We start from the raw sequence: 18,211 nt of genomic DNA on the forward strand, positions 1-18,211 counted from the left end.
ATTGCAGATAGGAATATTGCTATGCATAAAGAAAACATGTTGCCGTTTATAGTTTAATACTTGAAGTAACTTTTTAAAATGGGCTTTTATAAAGGAATTAAATATAAAGTCACATTGCCTGGAAGTTCCTTCATATTTTTAATTGTACTGTGCAATTTCTCCCTATGTAAACTTTTTCACAAATACTGTATTAAGCCATTCATAACCATTGAAAGATTGCAATCTAAGTTTTATGTAGGTTTTGAGACCTGTTCATACATCTCCAAATTACAACTGTTGTACCATTTTATGCCCTCTTTTCCAAAGTGATAAAATATTAATGGGTTTGACACTTGACTTCAATGAATGCAACATTAACTTAATAAAATTATCTGAAACGTTCTGAGAAGTATTTAGATTGCACATGTGTATTAGATCAGTGGGAGAAACTGCGTACGTGGGAAGCTTTCTGTAACTGCTGGTGAAGCATTAGGACTTTCACAGATTTTAGACTCCAGCTGCGGCAAGCTTAAGGATTACACTCACTGTTGACATATCTTCTAAGTTACTTAGTCTCAAGAGGGAAAAAAAGGAAAGAAAAACCATGTGGCAATTCTTTCAGGAAGGTGTACGCATTATTTAGAGAACAAACTGCAACTCAGAAAAGACAGCTGCATTCTCGTTAAATCAGAATTGATCTCTAAGAGAGTGCAGTAACTGACACTGCATTTAAAGATTATTTCCCCAGAATTAAAACTGGAACATTTTATAATCTTCCATTATTCCTTCAGCCTCATGCACATACAACTCTGTAATTCCACTCAAACTGATCCTTGCCTGGACTTGAGCCTAATGAAATGAGTTGTACATAATTAGCTTCAGTTGGGTCCCAAGTATTAATTTACACAGAAGTACCCCTTCAGAAAGGATAATGACCAGCCATTTTATTGGTACAAGCAGATAATCTCTTTCAGCATAGGAAGTATAGTCTTCTAGCTTAAAAACACAAATTAGCAAAGCTATAAATCTAGTTCACGTCATCACAGCACTTGGTAATTTGTACTGCTTTACAAGAAAAGTAGAGCAAATGGTAGAGAGCCATGAAAAGGACTTCTTTCGTTAATGAACCAATAACAAGAAAACATACCGTTTTGCAGGACGATTTTTAACGTAAGATTTTACACAGCGTAACAAAGGAAAGGTTTCTGAAAAGTCTCATTTGTCATCCTTTGTCATACTTTGTTATCCTGAATATAAACTACCATAACAGGTACATAACAGCTCCTATGGTAGTACGCAACACATGTCCAATAAAAATACACTGTGTCATTCAAGATGTCCACTTTTTTGACACATTTAAGTGGTTCAGGTGATCCCTGATATATCTGTGCTCAGGGAACTTGGACGTTACCAGGCTTCTCAAAGCTTCCCATTTTGCACGTCTCTCTTCTGCATTATGATTGTATTCCTGTTCCCGTGTCAGGTAAGGTCGACTCAGCCAATATTCATTCTCTGCTTCAATTTCCAACCTTCGGATCATTGCCTGCTTCATCGAAAGGGTAACCACTCTTGGTCGCCTGTATTTTCCAATCCATTGTTTCCCAGGAATTCTCTTTCGGAGTAATGCTATTGTTAAAAACATTATACCTTAAAGCAGAAGGATATAACATGCCTGTTACCATAGAGGGACAAATTACAGATTTAACAGGAAAAAAAGAAAAATCTCCACATATTTATTCTACTGCCTTTCTCTAGCTGTTACAGAGCTTAAAGTTCAGAACCTGATGCTACCAACCAACCACCATGTACGGCGGACAGTACAATGACGTAATAGAAACATGACAAGAAAAGGAAAAAAATCTTAATTTAGCCAAAGAGTTTCACTTAATTATCCTTACACTGAAATTACAGCACGTCCTCCATATATTATCAAAAATCCCAAAGATTCACTGTATTCCTTATTACTTCAAATAGATAATTGCATTGTTAAAAGCAAGTGTATTTCTGGTTTCATCTAGATACAGGTTTTCATTATGGCCTTCTCTCAATATTTGAAAGTTTCCAATTAGTGTCTCTCTAAATAAACTTACTAGTGTGTATCACTATCCAGTCTCACTTTTGAGCTAGGGGAATAAACCTTGTAGAAGACAATATCCATTATAATACTAACCAGCATAACTAAAAATTATTAATACAGTTTCTAACATAATCCACAGGTATGACAAAAGGGTAAGAAAGGCCAAGCTAAATTTTACAGTAAATACAGCTGCTCCTGTATTAACCTTTTTATTCACCTTAAACAACTTTAACTCGTAGGTCTCAGCTGTCAAACCGACCAAACGCTTTATTCGGCCCTCCTGCTGCAGGAAGGCATCTCCCCCTCACATGGTTCCCACTTCCCACTGTGCAACCGCGGATCAGCTCCCTGATCCGAGGTAACGCCGGGGCTCTGCCGGTAACTACCGGGCCGCCACTGGTATCCCTCGGATCCAGCCTTCCCTCCTGGCCCGGCCCGGCCCGCACCGATGGGTGAAGAGAAACGTGCCCCTTCGCCCCACGGCCCCGTCCCCCGCCGGAGCTATCTGCCGGCTCAGGGGAGAGTGTGGCCCACAGGACACGCAGCCACAGCAGCGCTCCAAGCCCCGCAGCTGACGGGTCCTTCCCCTCCGCGCCAACTCACCGGCTCCGCCAATGTCTCCAACCCCCACACACCGAAACAAGATGGCGCCTCAGACTGGCGGCCGTTGGGCCCGTCTCGCGAGACTGCGCGCCCGGCGGCAGCGCGGGCGGGGCCTCGCGGCGCCCAATGGGGTGCGAGGTGCGCGCTGGTTCGAAGCTGGTGGCGGCAGCGCCCCGATTCTCGCGCAGCCGTTAACGGCCGCTCGCAGGCGCAGCCCCCAGCGGCGGGCGCCGTTCCCCGTCCCGGTCTCCCTGCTGCCTGCCTTCTCCGCGAGCGATGGACGTTTCGAGGGGCTTCTTCGGGAAGCTGCGCGCTCTAGCCCTCACGCTGGAGAAGGAGGCGAAGCAGCTCGAGCGGGCTCTGCACGGGGAGGAGCCGGGTAAGCGCCGCTCCCGCCTCGCCTCCCGCTCTCCCCCCAGGCGCCGCCGTCTCTCGCTCCTGGCACGGCTGTAAATCCCGCGCTGCGTTTTGTCGTGCCTCTGCCTCTACGCAGCGAGCAAAGCGGTAGTTCCGAAGCACTTTGTAGCCCTCCTACAAGGGGGAGGAGGGGAGTAGTGCTTCAGCCCTCTGCACGCTTGATTTTAAAACCTGTTTCATCTCGTTCCTTCGCGTTGCAGTTAGGAACGCTAAAAGCATTGTGTGTTATTACGCTAAGGTGTCTTCTCCACACTTCTTAGTAGTCCCATCATTGTCTGTTATTTTACTTGCACGCTGTCCATCCCTTGAACAGTCCCTATCAGCTTGAATTATTGGGGCGTCAGTAATCAGGGGCTGAGGATCTGCCGAGTGCGGTGCGGGGCCGAGGCGGAGCTTCTCTGACAAAGATTATATATCCTTGAGCAAGAAGTAGGGGATTACAGGCAAATACTGAAACAGTGGTTAGCGTGATGATCGCTACTTTTAGAGCATGATCGAGCTTTATCAAACGTTTATCAAAGTAGACTTTGTAAAGAGGTTTGAAGGAGGGGGGAAAAAGGTGTAGTCTGGCAGATGCTAGAGGTGGAAGAATGCTTCACCAAGTATGTGTAACAGCGCAGGTGCAAATACCAAGTTGTTAGGATTTTGGTGCATCTTAGAGCCATTTGTAATAGATCTGTTATTTGTTTCTTTGTTGGTTTGAATTTTCTTCCTGCAATAGTTTGGATTTTTCCCTTTAGTGTACAGATATACTTATTATTTCTTGGCAATCCCACACACCTTTGCACTTAGTTTTATGTTCTTCGGTGGAACCTTAGATATCAAATAAAACTAATGCTGATCACATCTGACTAAAAAAGACATTTTCTCTTTCCTCCTCTCTGTTCCTCTTGTTTTTTATCTCTGAATTTGCTTTGTAATCAGCTCCCTGCGCAACTCACAAATGGTCCTGCATTCCAGGGCTTCTGTCTGTCTCCTTAAACAGATATTGTCTAAGAAAGAGCACACATCTCTCTTGCCTCCTTAGCTGGTTAGGTCTGACTGCTCCAAAGAAAAACAAGCTCAGTCCTGATTGTGATATGGATTCGTTTGGCAGAGAAATTACGCCTTTCTTGGCATTCTGTTGCACAGAAGAAAGAGGAATAAGGAGAAGTTTTTACCCAGCCACAATGTACCCAGGGCACGATGCACACAAATCCCAGCTTTTGGCCTTGTTTGTTGTACTCCTGTTCTGAGGTTGCTTCCAGAGAGGAGGATAAATTCAGGAGAGAAGAAGGAAAAGGAGAGATGAAATCCAGAGAATTCTCACTGCTCTCCTGTTAGAATATTGAGAGTATATTCTAATGCGCTGCTCTCCCAGCTGGACAGCTGCTGTTCTCTTGGGGGTGAGAATCTCCATAGTGTATACTACCTTTTTGTAGGTTATTTATTAATTCCTGTCCTGCATTTTAAAACTGGAGAAGACATGTTTGACTTTATAATCACACTGTATTTTCTCATTACTGCTAAAATAATGCATTTTAGCTGCCTTTACAGATAAATTACAGTAATTGCAAATAAGAATGTTTTTGTATGACTAATGAATTCTTCATATATCATGGTTTAGGAGCTTGTTGAGGTAGTGTATCCCTCTCAAAATGGGAAGGGAAATTTCTGGGGGCTTAGAGGAAGAGGCATAATATATACATGTAATGAATAATAGCAGCCTGAAGGAAATCCATTAATCCACTGAGAAACTGAGTTTCTTTTGTGGCAATGGTGACTGCTGTGCTCTACCACCACCTGACAGGGACAGTTTTCTGGGATGCCTTCATTCTGCACAATTGTTAGTGAACAACCACGTGTTTCTTTCTCAACTTGAGTCTCCTTGTTTCTGATATTATTCTTGTAGGGCATAAGGAGCTGGAGAATACCCCAAATAGCACTTCCTAAAAATAGGAGGGCAGAATGTAAAAATAATTTGAGCTAATTTCATTCTCTCCATCCTGCCAGTGAGCGAGAAGGATGAGAGGAAGAGTAGATGGATTTTCCAAGTTAACAGCAGGCTGCGTTGCTGGTGATGGCAACAAGGTTTTGGTTTCTACAGCCATGGGACCCTGTTTGAAGATCATCAGCTGATAGGGAGAGATGGGATCCACCTCACAGTGGGGCACATGTGTCTTTGCCAATAGGTCAGCCAACCTGTTAAGGAGTGCTTTGAACTAGGAAAGATGGGGGAAGGGATAGAGACAGTATAGTCAGCAGAACATAGTTCAAGTTGAAATACCTCCAGCGGGTGCATGCAGCCAAGGAAGTACACACAAGACATCACTGCGGGGGATCTCTTACACCTCTCCTGGGAAACCTCCATGCACAACTACCTCTTGGAAATGCCTGTACACCAACACACGCAGCATGGGGAATAAACAAGAAGAATGGGAGATCTGTGTGCTGTCACAGGGTCATGATCTTATTGCAGCTACAGAGACATGATGGGATAGGTCGCATGACTGGGATACTATCATGGATGGCTACATGCTTTTTAGGAAAGACAGGCCAGGAGGGTGAGGTGGTGGAGTTGCTCTTTATGTGAGAGAGCAACTGGAATGCATCAAGCTCTACCTAGGTGCAGATGAAGAGAGAGCTTATGGGTAAGGATTAAAGGGTAGCCTAACACAGGAGACACTGCTGTGGGTGTCTACAGGCCACCTGACCAGAAAGAGGAAGTCAGGCCTTCTACAGACAGCTGGAAGTAGCCTCACAATCACAGGCCCTGGTTCTCCTGGGGGACTTGAAGCACCTTGATATCTGCTGGAAGGACAACACAGCTAGGCACAAACAGTCCAGGAGACTTCTGCAGTGCATCAATGATGTTTTGACACAGGTGATGAAAGAGCCAGTGAGGAGAGGTGTGCTTCTGTAGCTAACAAGGAAGGACTAGTTGGAGATGTGAAGGTTGGGGGCAGCCTTGGCTGCAGTGACCATGAGATGGTGGAGTTCAAGATCCTGCATGGAGGAAGCAAGACAATAAGTGGGATCATAACCCTGGACTTCAGGAGAGCAAACTTTGGCCTCCTCAAGGAACTACTTGGAGGAATTCCATGGGTTAGGGCCATAGAAGGAAGCTGGGGGGGGGGGGGGCAAGAGAGCTGGTCAGTATTCAAGGTTCACTTCCTCCAAGTTCAAGATAGGTGCATCCCTATGAGTAAGAAGTCGAGCAGAGGGGGCAGGAGACATGCATGGATGAACAAGGAGCTCCTGGCAAAACTCCAACAGAAGAAGTACACAGAGTGTGGAAAAGGGACAAGCCACTTGGGAGGAATATAAGAACACTATCAGAGTATGCGGGAATGTGATGAGAAGGGCCAAGGCCATTTGGAATTAAATGTGTCAAGGGATGTCAAGGACAACAAGAAGGGCTTTCTCAAATACATTAGTAGCAAGAGAAGGACTAGGGAAAACGTGGGCCCACTGCTGAACAGAGTAGGTGCCCTGGTGACAAGGGATCCAGAGAAGGTGGAGTTACTGAATGCCTTCTTCACTTCAGTCTTTACTGCTAAGGGCAGCCCTCAGGAATCCTAAAGCCTGGAGACACACATGAGAGAAAGTCTGGAGAAAGGAAGACTTTCTTTTGGTTGAGGAGCATAGGATTAGAGATATTCTAGGCAAACTTGACACCCACAAATCTGTGGGCCTCAGTGAGAGGCACCCACAAGTGCTGAGGGAGCTGGTGGATGTTATTGCTAAGCCACTCTCCATCACCTTGGAAAGGTCATGCAGAACAGGAGAGGAGCCTGAGGACTGGAAGAAAGCCAGGGTCACTCCAGTCTTCAAAAAGGGCAAGAAGGAGGACCCAGGCAACTACAGGCTGGTCAGCCTCACCTCCATCCCTGGAAAGGTGATGGAACAGCTCATCCTGGATGTCATCTCCAGACATATGGAGGAAAAGAACGTGATCAGGAGTAGTCAGCATGGATTCAACAAGGGGAAATTCTGCTTAACCAATCTGATAGCCTTCTCTGATGGCATGACTAGATGGATGGATGGATGAGGAGAGAGCAGTCGATGTTGTCTGCCTTGATTTCAGCAAAGCTTTTGACACCATCTCCCTTAACATCCTCCTGGGCAAGCTCAGGAAGTGTGGGTTAGATGAGTGAACAGTGAGGTGGATTGAGAACTGTCTGAAAGGCAGAGCTCAGAGGGTTGTCATCACTGGTGTGGAGTTCTGTTGGAGGTCTGTGGCTAGTGGAGTTCCCCAGGGCTCAGTACTGGTCAACTTACTCATCACTGACCTGGATGAGGGGACAGAGTGCCTCCTCAGCAAGTTTGCTGGTGATACCAAGCTGGAGGAGTGGCTGACACACCTGAGGGCTGTGCTGCCATTCAGAGAGACCTGGACAGGCTGGAGAGTAGGGTGGAGAGGAACCTCCTGAGGTTCAACAAGGGCAAGTGCAGAGTCCTGCACTCAGGGAGGAATAACCTAACTTGGGATAACCACAGAGGGCTGCATTAGCGAGATGCTAGCAGCAGTTAGAGCAAAACTGTTATTCTCTTCTACCTGGCACTAGTGAGGCTGTGTCCAGAATAGAGTATCTGGGTCTGGGTCCTTCCAGAACAAGAAGGTATGCACAGGCTGCCGTGGGTCCAGAGAGGGCAGGCCACAATGTTTGTGGGGTTGGAGCTCATGAGATATGAGGGGATGGTGAGGAGACTGGGCTTTTTCAATCTGGAAAAAAGGCATCTGAGGAGGCTCTAATGATAGTCCTCAACTGTGTGGAGGACTGTGTTACAGGAGAGTTGTAGCAAGATTGGATTTATCACTGTATATTTTCTTGTCTTTGCTTTGCTATATCTTGTCACATAGATGTTTTTCTCTTCTATTTTACTTATTTGCATTAACCTTGTTTTCTAGTGAAATAAGTAATGTCTGCTTTTGACTGCTGCATGTTTGAGTGTATAATACTAGTATCTGCCTGCATGCAAATAAGTCAGGAGGACTGAGCTTTTTGCTAATAAATTTCAGGAGTGTTTTTATCACTCCCCCCCCCTTTTTAAAAAAAAATAAAATCAAATTCAAACTCTTTAATGCATTAGAATTTAGCATACATAATCCTTTACTGTCTTGGCCCCTACCTATTGTAGCAATATCTGACATATATTACTTTTTACAGTATTAGCTGGGACAGTAAAATGGAAGTCTATGCAGTTTTGACTGTGTATTTAATATCCTGTGCAAATTGCAGTCTACTGCTGTACAAGGTACCTGATACAGTATAAGCTAGTTCATCTTCATTTTCTCCATCTTGACTTTCCATCTTTATCATATGACTAGAAGATTACACACTGAAGTAGTATGTACTTGTATGCTAAAATACAAATGCTCCTTTTTTTTCCAAACCTTTTTTTATGTGAATGTGCATATCAGACTATGAAGATGAATCTCCAGTAAGAGTCTTACACGACCTGCATTGTGAAGTCAGGACTTTGAAGGTAATGTCTTAAGTTGCTTGCTTCCTTGAAAAACCATTGGGAGGAGAGGAGTTCCATAAATTTATAGTTATACTTCAAACAGTATGCCACTATGCAATTTTGGTAGTCAACAATTCTGACCCTATTTTTTATTTGTTTATCTATAAATCCTCAAAATGCTTCTGAAAGTATGGGGCAGTGCCCAAGAAAGTTTTGTGTCACTTGCAGTACATTTAGCTGCACTTGGTAGTTTGCAATCAGTGTTATCACTGCTCAGGTAAGGAGGAGGTGAAGGTGACGAGGAAACTGTAGCTGTCCCAGTTCATAAGTTTAGGGGACCAGGATTCAGGAGCAGCTGTTCTCTAGAGAAGAATTATACCTGTGTTAGTTCAATGGCTAGCATTTAGAATAAAGCAAATCTTCACAGAAAGTTCTGTACCTTCAGCCAAACTTATGAAGAATGCTCTCTGTTTTTTGTTATTAATTGAAGTACGAAGTGTAAGCCAGAAGAATGGGCATCAGTACGTGTAACTGAGAGAGAAGTTAGGGTATCTATTTGGGGTTTGTCATCTGTCTCCACTAATTCCTTGTGCCCAAGTAGCGAAAAATCCAAAATAATTATGTAAGTTATGTCTTTTTTTAATGGAGTAAAAATACATATTTTTGAGAGGTTACTAACAAGTAGTTTCACTGTGAACTGTTCTCTTAGTTTAACTTCTATAAACTTTTGTATAATCATGCCTTATATGTTCCTGATACTTTGTAACCTAGTTTTCAGGTATAGACAAGACCTAAATTTTCCTCCCTATCCTCATATGAATTGAAGTTCTACTGAAGTAGCTATTCTCAAAAAATTTCATGCATAAAGAACTTCCTGGTGGTGATTTGAAAACACATATCTCTGTCTTCCCCCACCTCTAAAGGGAGATGTTAACACCAGTCTTACTAAGAGTTGCTCTGAAAGGCAAGAAATTCATGACTTTATGAAGGCGAGTGAAATACTGATGCAAAGAAATGCAGCAGATCTTGGAAAAATAAGAGAAGTGTTCCAGAAATATGGCTATAAACCACCTGTCAAAGACTCCACAGGTAATACACTTTTTTTTTGTCTTGGGTAATATGTATGTTTAGAAAAGATGTTAGCAAATATGTTTTAATAACTCAGAGAATTACCCTGTTTCAGCTTTTTGTGTGTGAGACTATGATAGATCTATCTAAATTAGTTCATATTCATATATAGTTACTCCATTAACATTAACTTAAAATTTCTCTTACAATGGTTTATATATTTTGTATCATAAGTGGGATAAGACAAACACACATAGGGCTTAGATAATGCACGGTAACCCATGAAGCTCTAGTAGCTTGGTCATTGGGAGGAGGGAATCCATATAATCCAGTTATAAAGTACTATCTTTCCAGTGTGAAAACACCAGTTGAGTCAAAGGAGTCCAAAATATTACTGTCTGTAAGTGTCCATACTGTAGTACGGATACTACTGGCTGACTTGAGGGCCCAAGCAGTCTTTAAGATGCCTTTGTCAGGGCATGCCTTAACCGTCACCTGAGTGTTATCCAGTAACAACACAAAACAAAATTGTGCCCATGGACCATATTCACCTGAGAGTTAAGCTGTTACAAGTATTTCACAAAGATATAGCTGTAAGCAGAGTGCTCTAATTTATATTTTCCCTTTCTTTGTCCACTTTTAATGAAGACTACAAATAGAGCTACAGGGTTAACTTTTTCAAGATATATTTTTCAGCTATATGTATGTGTTTACATAATACCTATATATATAAGAAGATACTACCTCTGTCATTATTTTAAATAGCTTTTATTTCCCTGCTTTTATTGCACAGGAATTCACAAATGTTTTGGCCTGTTTAAGTGTGTCTAGCTACAACAATGTATGAATTACATTTTTTTTTAATATATATAATTTCTACAGTGGGCTCTTCTGGTTATTTAAAAACAGTTGTTTTCAGGCACTTTTAGTTGCTGCTTCTTAACTTCTTCACCACTTCACTACTATTTTTCAGAGGAATGAGCATTCTAGTATTATATATAACCTTTACTCTTTCTCAAAAACCGTTTTCATATGTGTATGTATATATGTATATAAAATTTGTTTTCAATGCCATTTATGTTGTACTTTTTAAATAAATTTATAGTCTTGCACTGAAATAGAAATGAGAAAAACATTTATGTTTAAGATCAGCACTTGCTGCCTATTCCGTTCAGTGAGGTGAATTCTACTAAAAATGGACTTGTATACAATTTTCAGTTTCATCTCTTTCTAGAAATAATATTCACCAATAGATGGAAATGAATTTAATGTGTAACCTATGTTATAAATATAAGTTAGTCCAATTTGAGCTTTTGATATCAGTTCTAACTTCAGTTTCAGCACTTTAAAATGAAAGAAGGAATCTACTTTATACTATAATCAAGGAATCAAAAATTTTGAGTATTGCCCTGGGGAGAGGGGAGGAAGCTCCATATTTATAGTATAAATTCCTAAAATTGAGATATTTGACTTTTTTTATTATTTTCATTAACTCTTGTCAAATAGATGAGGAAGAAGAGGAGGAAATTAACAGTCAATCAAATGTGTCTGTCCAGAATAAATCTGATCAAGAAAAAGTAGATGATGCGTCTCATCTTCCTGCTTGTACTGAGAAGCCACTGGTCCCCAGAGACCCTCTGCGTAACCCCCAACTTTCTGATTTTGGTCTTTCACAATATGCTTTCTCCAGGTCTTGGAGTACAATGAATGCACATCAAGAAAATTCAAAAAGCAGGACTCCCCTAAAAACAGAGCCCCCCTCTATTTTGCCCAAAACACCAAAATGTATGCTAAGGATGGATGACTATGAGTGTTTAACACCAAAACTTGAACATTTTGGCATTAGTGAACATACCATGTGTATGAATGAAGATTATACAATGGCGCTTATTCATAAAACTGCTCAGACAAGCAAAAAGTAAGTAAATTATTTAAGTTTAATTTTTTTTCTCTCCTAAATTTTCTGTAGTTTCTTCTTGCTATGCTAATTTCTTGTTGCATTTGCCTTTTTATTTCCTCTTCTGCAAACATGATTTTGTTGTTGTTGTTACTACCTTCTAATCAGGTAGTTCTGTGTTTATATCCAATTCTCTGCATATCTTTTCAAATCCTGATTGCAGTGCCAAATACTACCATGATACACATCTTGGGTATACTCACTCCCTTCACTTGTACTGTCCTAAAAATCTCCCATACACAATTTATTTAAACTGGAGAAATGCAAATCGTATCTATCATCCTTTGCTTTCCCTACTCTCAGATTTATTTTTTTTGAAAGTTATAAAACTTTAGCACTAGAAGAAAGTTCTGAGGCATTCAGTTACATGCCTTACTGTAGAAATACATTGTCTTCTCTCTTACATTGTCCAAAACCACCTTACAAGTTCTTTTTGCTCTAGTCAGTTTACTTTTGTTGAAAAGACTGTTTCAGATTTTCACTGCTCTAATGAAAATTAGAGAAAGGCTTTTAATCATTGCAGCAGTAAGGGCTAGAACACCTTAACAGCAGAAATATTTTTCTATGCTTCTAAGGTAATGTGAAAATAAATAGATAATGTTTTTCAAATTACTATTAGAAATACACTCAACTATAAAAGTTGACACTATTTAAGAGAAACCGACTATTTTGCAGCTTAATACTTGGGTTTAGAGAAATTTAGCAGAAAAGAAGCATATTGAAAATGATATGTGGAAATAATCATTCTACATTTATCAAAAAAAAAAAAAAAAAACCACACAAAAACTCTGATAGTTGCAGTACAGATACTGTGATGGGAAAATCTTCTGAGCCTTGCCAAGTTTGGTCGTTTCTACCTCTTTAGGATCTAACTTTTCACAGTGGATAAACTTTGAGTGTCATTCTCTTTTTAAATCTCACTGAAATTATTTTTTAAAAATGTAAAATGAAAAAGTGGATTTTCTTTTAAAATAGTCTTTGAGATTTCTGAATAGTTAGGTAAGTTCCATGACGTTTATAATGCTTTATAGTTTTGAATTTGTAATAACAGGGAAACTGAATGAATCTTGAAATACACTAATACAGAATTGATCCATCTCAGAGAATACTCTAAAAATAATTTCAGTTTATTGCACAATTAAAGATCTTTTGATATCCATAATTTTTTACATGTCTTTTACTGGTTTCTTATTTAACGATAGCTCTCTTAAATATGATCTTCAGCTTTAACTGTAGCCACAGTATGTGCATGGATACATCACAAATTTAGATTCCATTTCTGTGGTTTCTAGTGAAATGATTAGACTAGATATGCTTATAAACAGTACAAAACCACACTAGCGGTTTTCCATACCCCGAATAACAATGTTAAAATTCTATGGAGTATTAAATACAACATGAGTGCTCTTTATCACATCATCATTGTTGATCACCAAAACAGGTGGACACACAAAAAATAACTATGAATAAAGGTACACCCTGATTCAGAATTAGGGCCCTGTGTGAGTGGTGGTGTCAGGAAGGCGTAAGTGTTGAAAGCAGTTTAACAAAGTTTTCGCCTATTTACTTGCTTTGTTTGTCTTTCAGCTTTTTGTAGTGTTAGCTTACAGCTGATCTGAAACATTGAAATGATTTAGGGGCTTGTTGCCTCCAAAAAGCACTCATCCTACCTCTTAGTGAGAGGATACAGCTCGTTGAACGGGCAGCAAAAAGTGAAGATTAGCTGTTTTTTTGTTTCCCCCCCCACATACACCCCACCCCAGGTAATGGGTGGAGTCTGTTCCCAGAGGATCAGACAGGCATAAAACCTAGAACAAGTGAGGTAGCCTTATATCTGCAGCTTCTACGTACAAAGATGGAGAACAACACTGACTTTCTTGGAGACACTCCTGGCCTTTCGTGTCCCTTGCTTGTGCCACCTAGGTCTCATACCAGCTAAAATCTGCCTATCATCATTGTGTGAAGAACACTTTGAAAATCATCCCAGAGTCCTTTAAAAATTAGCAATCTCATCTCTGCCAGTTGCTTATTTTTAGTTTTTCTGTTTTGAAGTGAGTGAAGAGAATATTTGGTGCACACCTACTACAAAACTGAAACTAGAAGTAAGTAGGAAAGAAAAAAGAAAAGTGTCTGCACAGAAGTACTTATTGTAATACTTACTCTTTTACCTATTAAAACTAAAAACAATAAAATACTTTATATTTTATAATATTTCCAAAGAAAAAACTATCCTGAAAAGTGAAATGTTTTTCCCTAACTCATTAATTTAAAAAAAAAAAAAAGAAGAAGAAGAAGAAAGAAAAGAAAAAAGTAGCACTTCAAAATTCAAGGTGTGATCTTTTAAATAAAATATACAGCTTTAAACAGATTTTCTTTTCAGTTTAGGCTTCTTGTAAAGGAGGTTCAAATCTGGTTCTCATGGTTCAGATAATCTTTTAAATATTAAAATGTTTCTTATACATGCTTCTGTGTAGAGTTTAAGTAAAGCTTTCACTTTTTGCCTGCCAATATCTCTGAACTGTCTACATGCATCTTTCTTCTACTAGAATATATTGGACATGAAATTTTATTCAGAATTCAGTTTTCAGTTTCAGATTTTGTGCAAGTGGTATGGGATCTTATCAATGTGTACAAGTACCTGAAGGGAGGGTGTCAAGGGGACGAGGACAAACTCTTTTCAGTTGTCCTGCGTGACAGGACAAGAGGCAATGGGCAGAAATTGAAGCGCAGGCAGTTCTGCCTGATCATGAGGAGGAATTTCTTCACCGTGAGAGTGACAGAGCACTGGACCAGGTTGCCCAGAGAGGTGGTGGAGTCTCCTTCTCTGGAGCTCTTCAAGGCCTGCCTGGATGCAACCCTGTCTACCATGCTCTAGGTGACCCTGCTGAGCAGGGAGGTTGGACTAGATGATCTCCAGAGGTCCCTTCCAACCTTACTGATTCTATGATTCTATGAATATTTTTTTCATTCTGGCTAGTGATTAGCATGAGTAATCTTATTTAAACTTGAAATTGAATAAAAATATTTTTAGTGTTCAAAATAACGTTAGTAAGTCTAGAGCCAACCCCCCCCACCCAGAATATTAAATGACTTGATATGGGTCTTATGAGAGAGTTGATCTTCAGACAAAAGTAAATTTTTACTTTTGTTTCTTCTGTCAGTAGCATATTGGTTATCTATGACAGAAAGGTTAGACAAACAGGTCTGTGTTTTCAGCTTAGCCACTTAGTAATATCTGTGGCCCAGTCAAGAAAATTCCCGTAAAGAGCTAGAGTTCCTGTGATGATTAGAGGTGTGAAACACTTGTGAAAACCAGTCACCATAAGATGAGATTTTTCCACTGATTAGCTTTGTCAGTCTTCTCTACTTGATTAGAATTTTGCCAGCAACAGGCAATTCAGAATAAAATAGACTGTCTCTGTAATGAAGATCTGAGCATCTGGGACAAGAAAATTGAGCTTGAACTGCTTATTTATTTAATGCCCTGGATTATATTCTCTTTGGGTATTTGATAACATGGATGGACCGCAACATTTACTTGCTACAAATTGCAGCAGTAGAATTGGAAATCATAAATTATTTGAAGAAAATAATGTAGACGTGCAAGTTGATTGACAAATGCTGTCACAGTGATTAAGTTGCCAGTATTCCTTTAACTGTGATTTCTTCATACTACTTGGGAGTTAATTGTGGGTTTTGACATTTCACTTCAGCTTGTCTAAGAAAGAGGATCATGAGGTGAATGTAGCAGAAATGACATCCAGGGAAATCATGGTTACTCCAGGGCCAAAACCAAAAGAGACTGATGGGAATGGTAAGTTAATTTTTTTAAAAAAATAAATATACACAAGCAGTTTTTACATACTTCATTTGTTAACACTTTTTAGACTGTATTTATTATAGATTGTTAATTCAGGCCTGGTTATTATTTGGATACTAAATGTTCAGAAAATCAATAGGTACAAAAGTTGATGGCTTCTGTGGAAAGTCTTTTCACTCAGTATAAATCTCTGTTTATTCTTCTACTAATATCCATCTAGACCTATGCAGAGGGATTAGTCACTTTGTAAATGCAACTTTTCCTCATTTATAATAAAAATGCTATTATGCCAATTTAGTATTCCCCCCCCCCCCAGGAATGCTCATTAGATCTGTTTAAAGCTGGGAACTTAAAAGAATAGGAAAGAAACTACTTCAAAAGAGATTAACCAGACTAACTTAAGTCTTTCAAGAAAAGCGCTACAATTTCTTGGAGGGGAGATGTAATATTCTCTTAAAAATAAGTGAAGATCTCAAAACAAACATGTTGACAACTGTATATACGAAAACTAAAACGTTGATTTAAGCTGGGCTTTTTTGATTATGTTCAATAGTCAGACTAGATTTTTGTTGCTTGCTTTTGTTGCTTTTAGAGAGTAATTTGTATGTAATTTGGATGTTTCTTTATTATCAGCTAAAATGATACAGGTGTTGTAGTATAAGTAAATACATCTATGGAAAACTAATACATTTTTTTTGTACAAACAGCAGCTGATTGTATGGCTTCTCCTCTGATACCTGTATTCTGTACACCGGGTGTGAAAATCCCTTCCAGAACAGATGGTACAATATTATCAGAATCACCAGAGACAAATGAAGTACTTCTTCCTACTCATACAGGAACACCGCAACTTCCAGATTTTGAAACAAGATGGCTAAAAATAGAAACTAAGGTAGTAAATAACAAATAACTATACTTTTTAACATGTTTTTAGTATAATTAAAGAGTTTTTTAAATGTCAGATTGGGATTCTTTTCCCATACAACTTTTTCTTATGTCATTGTAGAAGATGTTTCTAATGGCAATCTTGTAAGAATATTTAATAAATACTTCAGTAAAATAACTGAAAGTATTTAAAAATTCTTGTGCAGCATGTAAAGCAGGGGGAAAAGACTGAATCAGTGACAGAAAATGATGCAACAAATAAGCTATACATAGAAGATAGCATTCCGTCTGCTGTAAGCTCTGATGAATATCTTAAACATTTTGAAGACCCTTCTCCTCCCAAAATAAAGGACTATGAGCATTTAATTCGTACTCCTCCACCACCAGAAATAACCAGAATACCAGAAGACATTCTACAGGTAAGTTAGTTTTGTTTTGTTTTGCAACAATCTTAAGCCCTTTTAATATTACTGCTTTGATATTATTTCTTATCATTTTTTGTTCTTCAAAGAGTTCTGTCTTGCATTTTCAACTAAGTAGCAATCATAATCCTGTTTTGATTCCCTAGATAATTATTTTTATCCTCCTTTATACTTCTCAATGTTTGCTGTAGATTCTTTCAAAGTATAATCAAAAAATAGACTCTTCTAAAGCCAGGAAGATGGAGACCAAAACAGGAAATACTACAAGATTTGAAATTGGTATCACAGATTATTGCAACAAAGAAAACAGGTATGGTTAAATTTTAAGACTGTGGCCCTGTAATTGAGTTTGGAGGAGTTATGGAAGCATTTTAATGCACTTTAGAAATTCATGCAGTCATTCATTCTTCAGTTGCCAAAATAATTCTGGAATGACTAAATAATCAATTCTTGGCATGCTATCTGACTGCCTTTATTGTAAAGAATAAATACTATAATTGATTGTGTCTGAATCTTCTCAAGTTTAAAAAAAAATCAAATGAAGATAGAATTTTACTGTTTAAACTGTAGGCATATTTTGCTTTTTGTGAATCAAAGCCCCAGTGAGCGCCTTAAGCTCTTTTTCTGATTAAATTTGAATAATTAGACTAAGGAGCGGGGGAAAACTACCTAAATGGTGCAGTGAATTACATGGTCATTTTAACAAATACTAAGTTCTTTGAAATGCAAAACCAATACTTTATAAACAATATGTGAGATGAAATTAGCCTACAGTAAGTATGAATAATCTTTGAATAATGGAAAATACATTAAAAAAAAAACTACAGGATTGAGTATTTTGTGACAATTTGATCAAGTGGATACTTCACACACACTGACATTCCTGATTTGTTGTAATGTATATTGCGCTTGTTGACTATCTGTTAAACTTGGCTTTGGTTCTGATTATTTGGGTAAGAGGTACAAGGAAAGTGTGTGCATTTCCGTAATAATCACAACAACCTAAAATGAGAAGGCAAAAAGTTAGATATCTACATTTGCCTGGAGTTGGAATCCATTTGAAAAAAACAAATAGAATAAAACTCTTTATTTAGCTGACACTTTTTTCTTGTCAGACAAGACACTAAAAACAGGTTTTCAAAGTTTGTTTATTCTGTTAATTCAAAATATGATTGAGGTGTTAAATTTATGACTCTTCTGTATATATTTGCAGAGGATATCCTGCATTTATCAAGCCAAATATTTGAAAACAAGCTGGAGATGATGCTGAGCCTGTTTTACACTCATGGAGCTTATGACTGAATTGTAGCAAGTTCAAAAAGCAAAAGATGATAGAAAATACAGAGGGGAGGGAAGGGAGGTAAAGAACCACGTAAAGGAAGAAGGCTTTTTTGTGGCGAAAGCTTGATGTGGATCAGCTTGTTAAAACTAACAACTTTGTGCTCAAATTTTTAATTGAAATTATTGATAAAAATATATTGTGTGACATTTTCAATATATATATGCTTCAAAAAGGACTGTGTACTGTATAGTAC

General features: G+C 39.0%; 2 protein-coding genes across 2 annotated transcripts; one reads left to right on the plus strand and one right to left on the minus strand.

The window, feature by feature from the left end:
* Positions 1 to 908: 908 nt before the first annotated feature.
* On the minus strand, positions 909 to 2,732 carry MRPL57 (mitochondrial ribosomal protein L57). The gene is made up of 2 exons (XM_062577301.1): positions 2,660 to 2,732; positions 909 to 1,626 (listed from the first exon to the last, which is right to left on the minus strand). The coding sequence occupies exon 2, from the start codon at positions 1,619 to 1,621 to the stop codon at positions 1,310 to 1,312; it is 312 nt and encodes a 103-aa protein (XP_062433285.1). The 5' UTR covers positions 1,622 to 1,626; positions 2,660 to 2,732; the 3' UTR covers positions 909 to 1,309.
* Positions 2,733 to 2,935: 203 nt separating this feature from the next.
* On the plus strand, positions 2,936 to 17,983 carry SKA3 (spindle and kinetochore associated complex subunit 3). Its single transcript, XM_062577315.1, has 9 exons — positions 2,936 to 3,038; positions 8,481 to 8,545; positions 9,448 to 9,613; positions 11,099 to 11,510; positions 15,263 to 15,363; positions 16,080 to 16,264; positions 16,461 to 16,673; positions 16,868 to 16,986; positions 17,890 to 17,983. The coding sequence occupies exons 1-9, from the start codon at positions 2,936 to 2,938 to the stop codon at positions 17,921 to 17,923; spliced, it is 1,398 nt and encodes a 465-aa protein (XP_062433299.1). The 3' UTR covers positions 17,924 to 17,983.
* The last annotated feature ends 228 nt before the right edge of the window (positions 17,984 to 18,211 follow it).

The sequence above is a fragment of the Rhea pennata genome, chromosome 1 (genome assembly GCF_028389875.1).
Source record: "Rhea pennata isolate bPtePen1 chromosome 1, bPtePen1.pri, whole genome shotgun sequence".
Lineage (NCBI taxonomy): Eukaryota > Metazoa > Chordata > Aves > Rheiformes > Rheidae > Rhea > Rhea pennata.

What these genes read in the sequence shown, in the direction of transcription:
- MRPL57 (XM_062577301.1), bottom strand. Translation starts at nt 1,621, where the DNA reads ATGTTTTTAACAATAGCATTACTCCGAAAGAGAATTCCTGGGAAACAA.
- SKA3 (XM_062577315.1), top strand. Translation starts at nt 2,936, where the DNA reads ATGGACGTTTCGAGGGGCTTCTTCGGGAAGCTGCGCGCTCTAGCCCTC. An exon ending in TCTGCACGGGGAGGAGCCGG is followed by an intron (nt 3,039 to 8,480) that starts GTAAGCGCCGCT and finishes TGTGCATATCAG; the next exon opens with ACTATGAAGATGAATCTCCA. An exon ending in TATTGCAACAAAGAAAACAG is followed by an intron (nt 16,987 to 17,889) that starts GTATGGTTAAAT and finishes ATATATTTGCAG; the next exon opens with AGGATATCCTGCATTTATCA.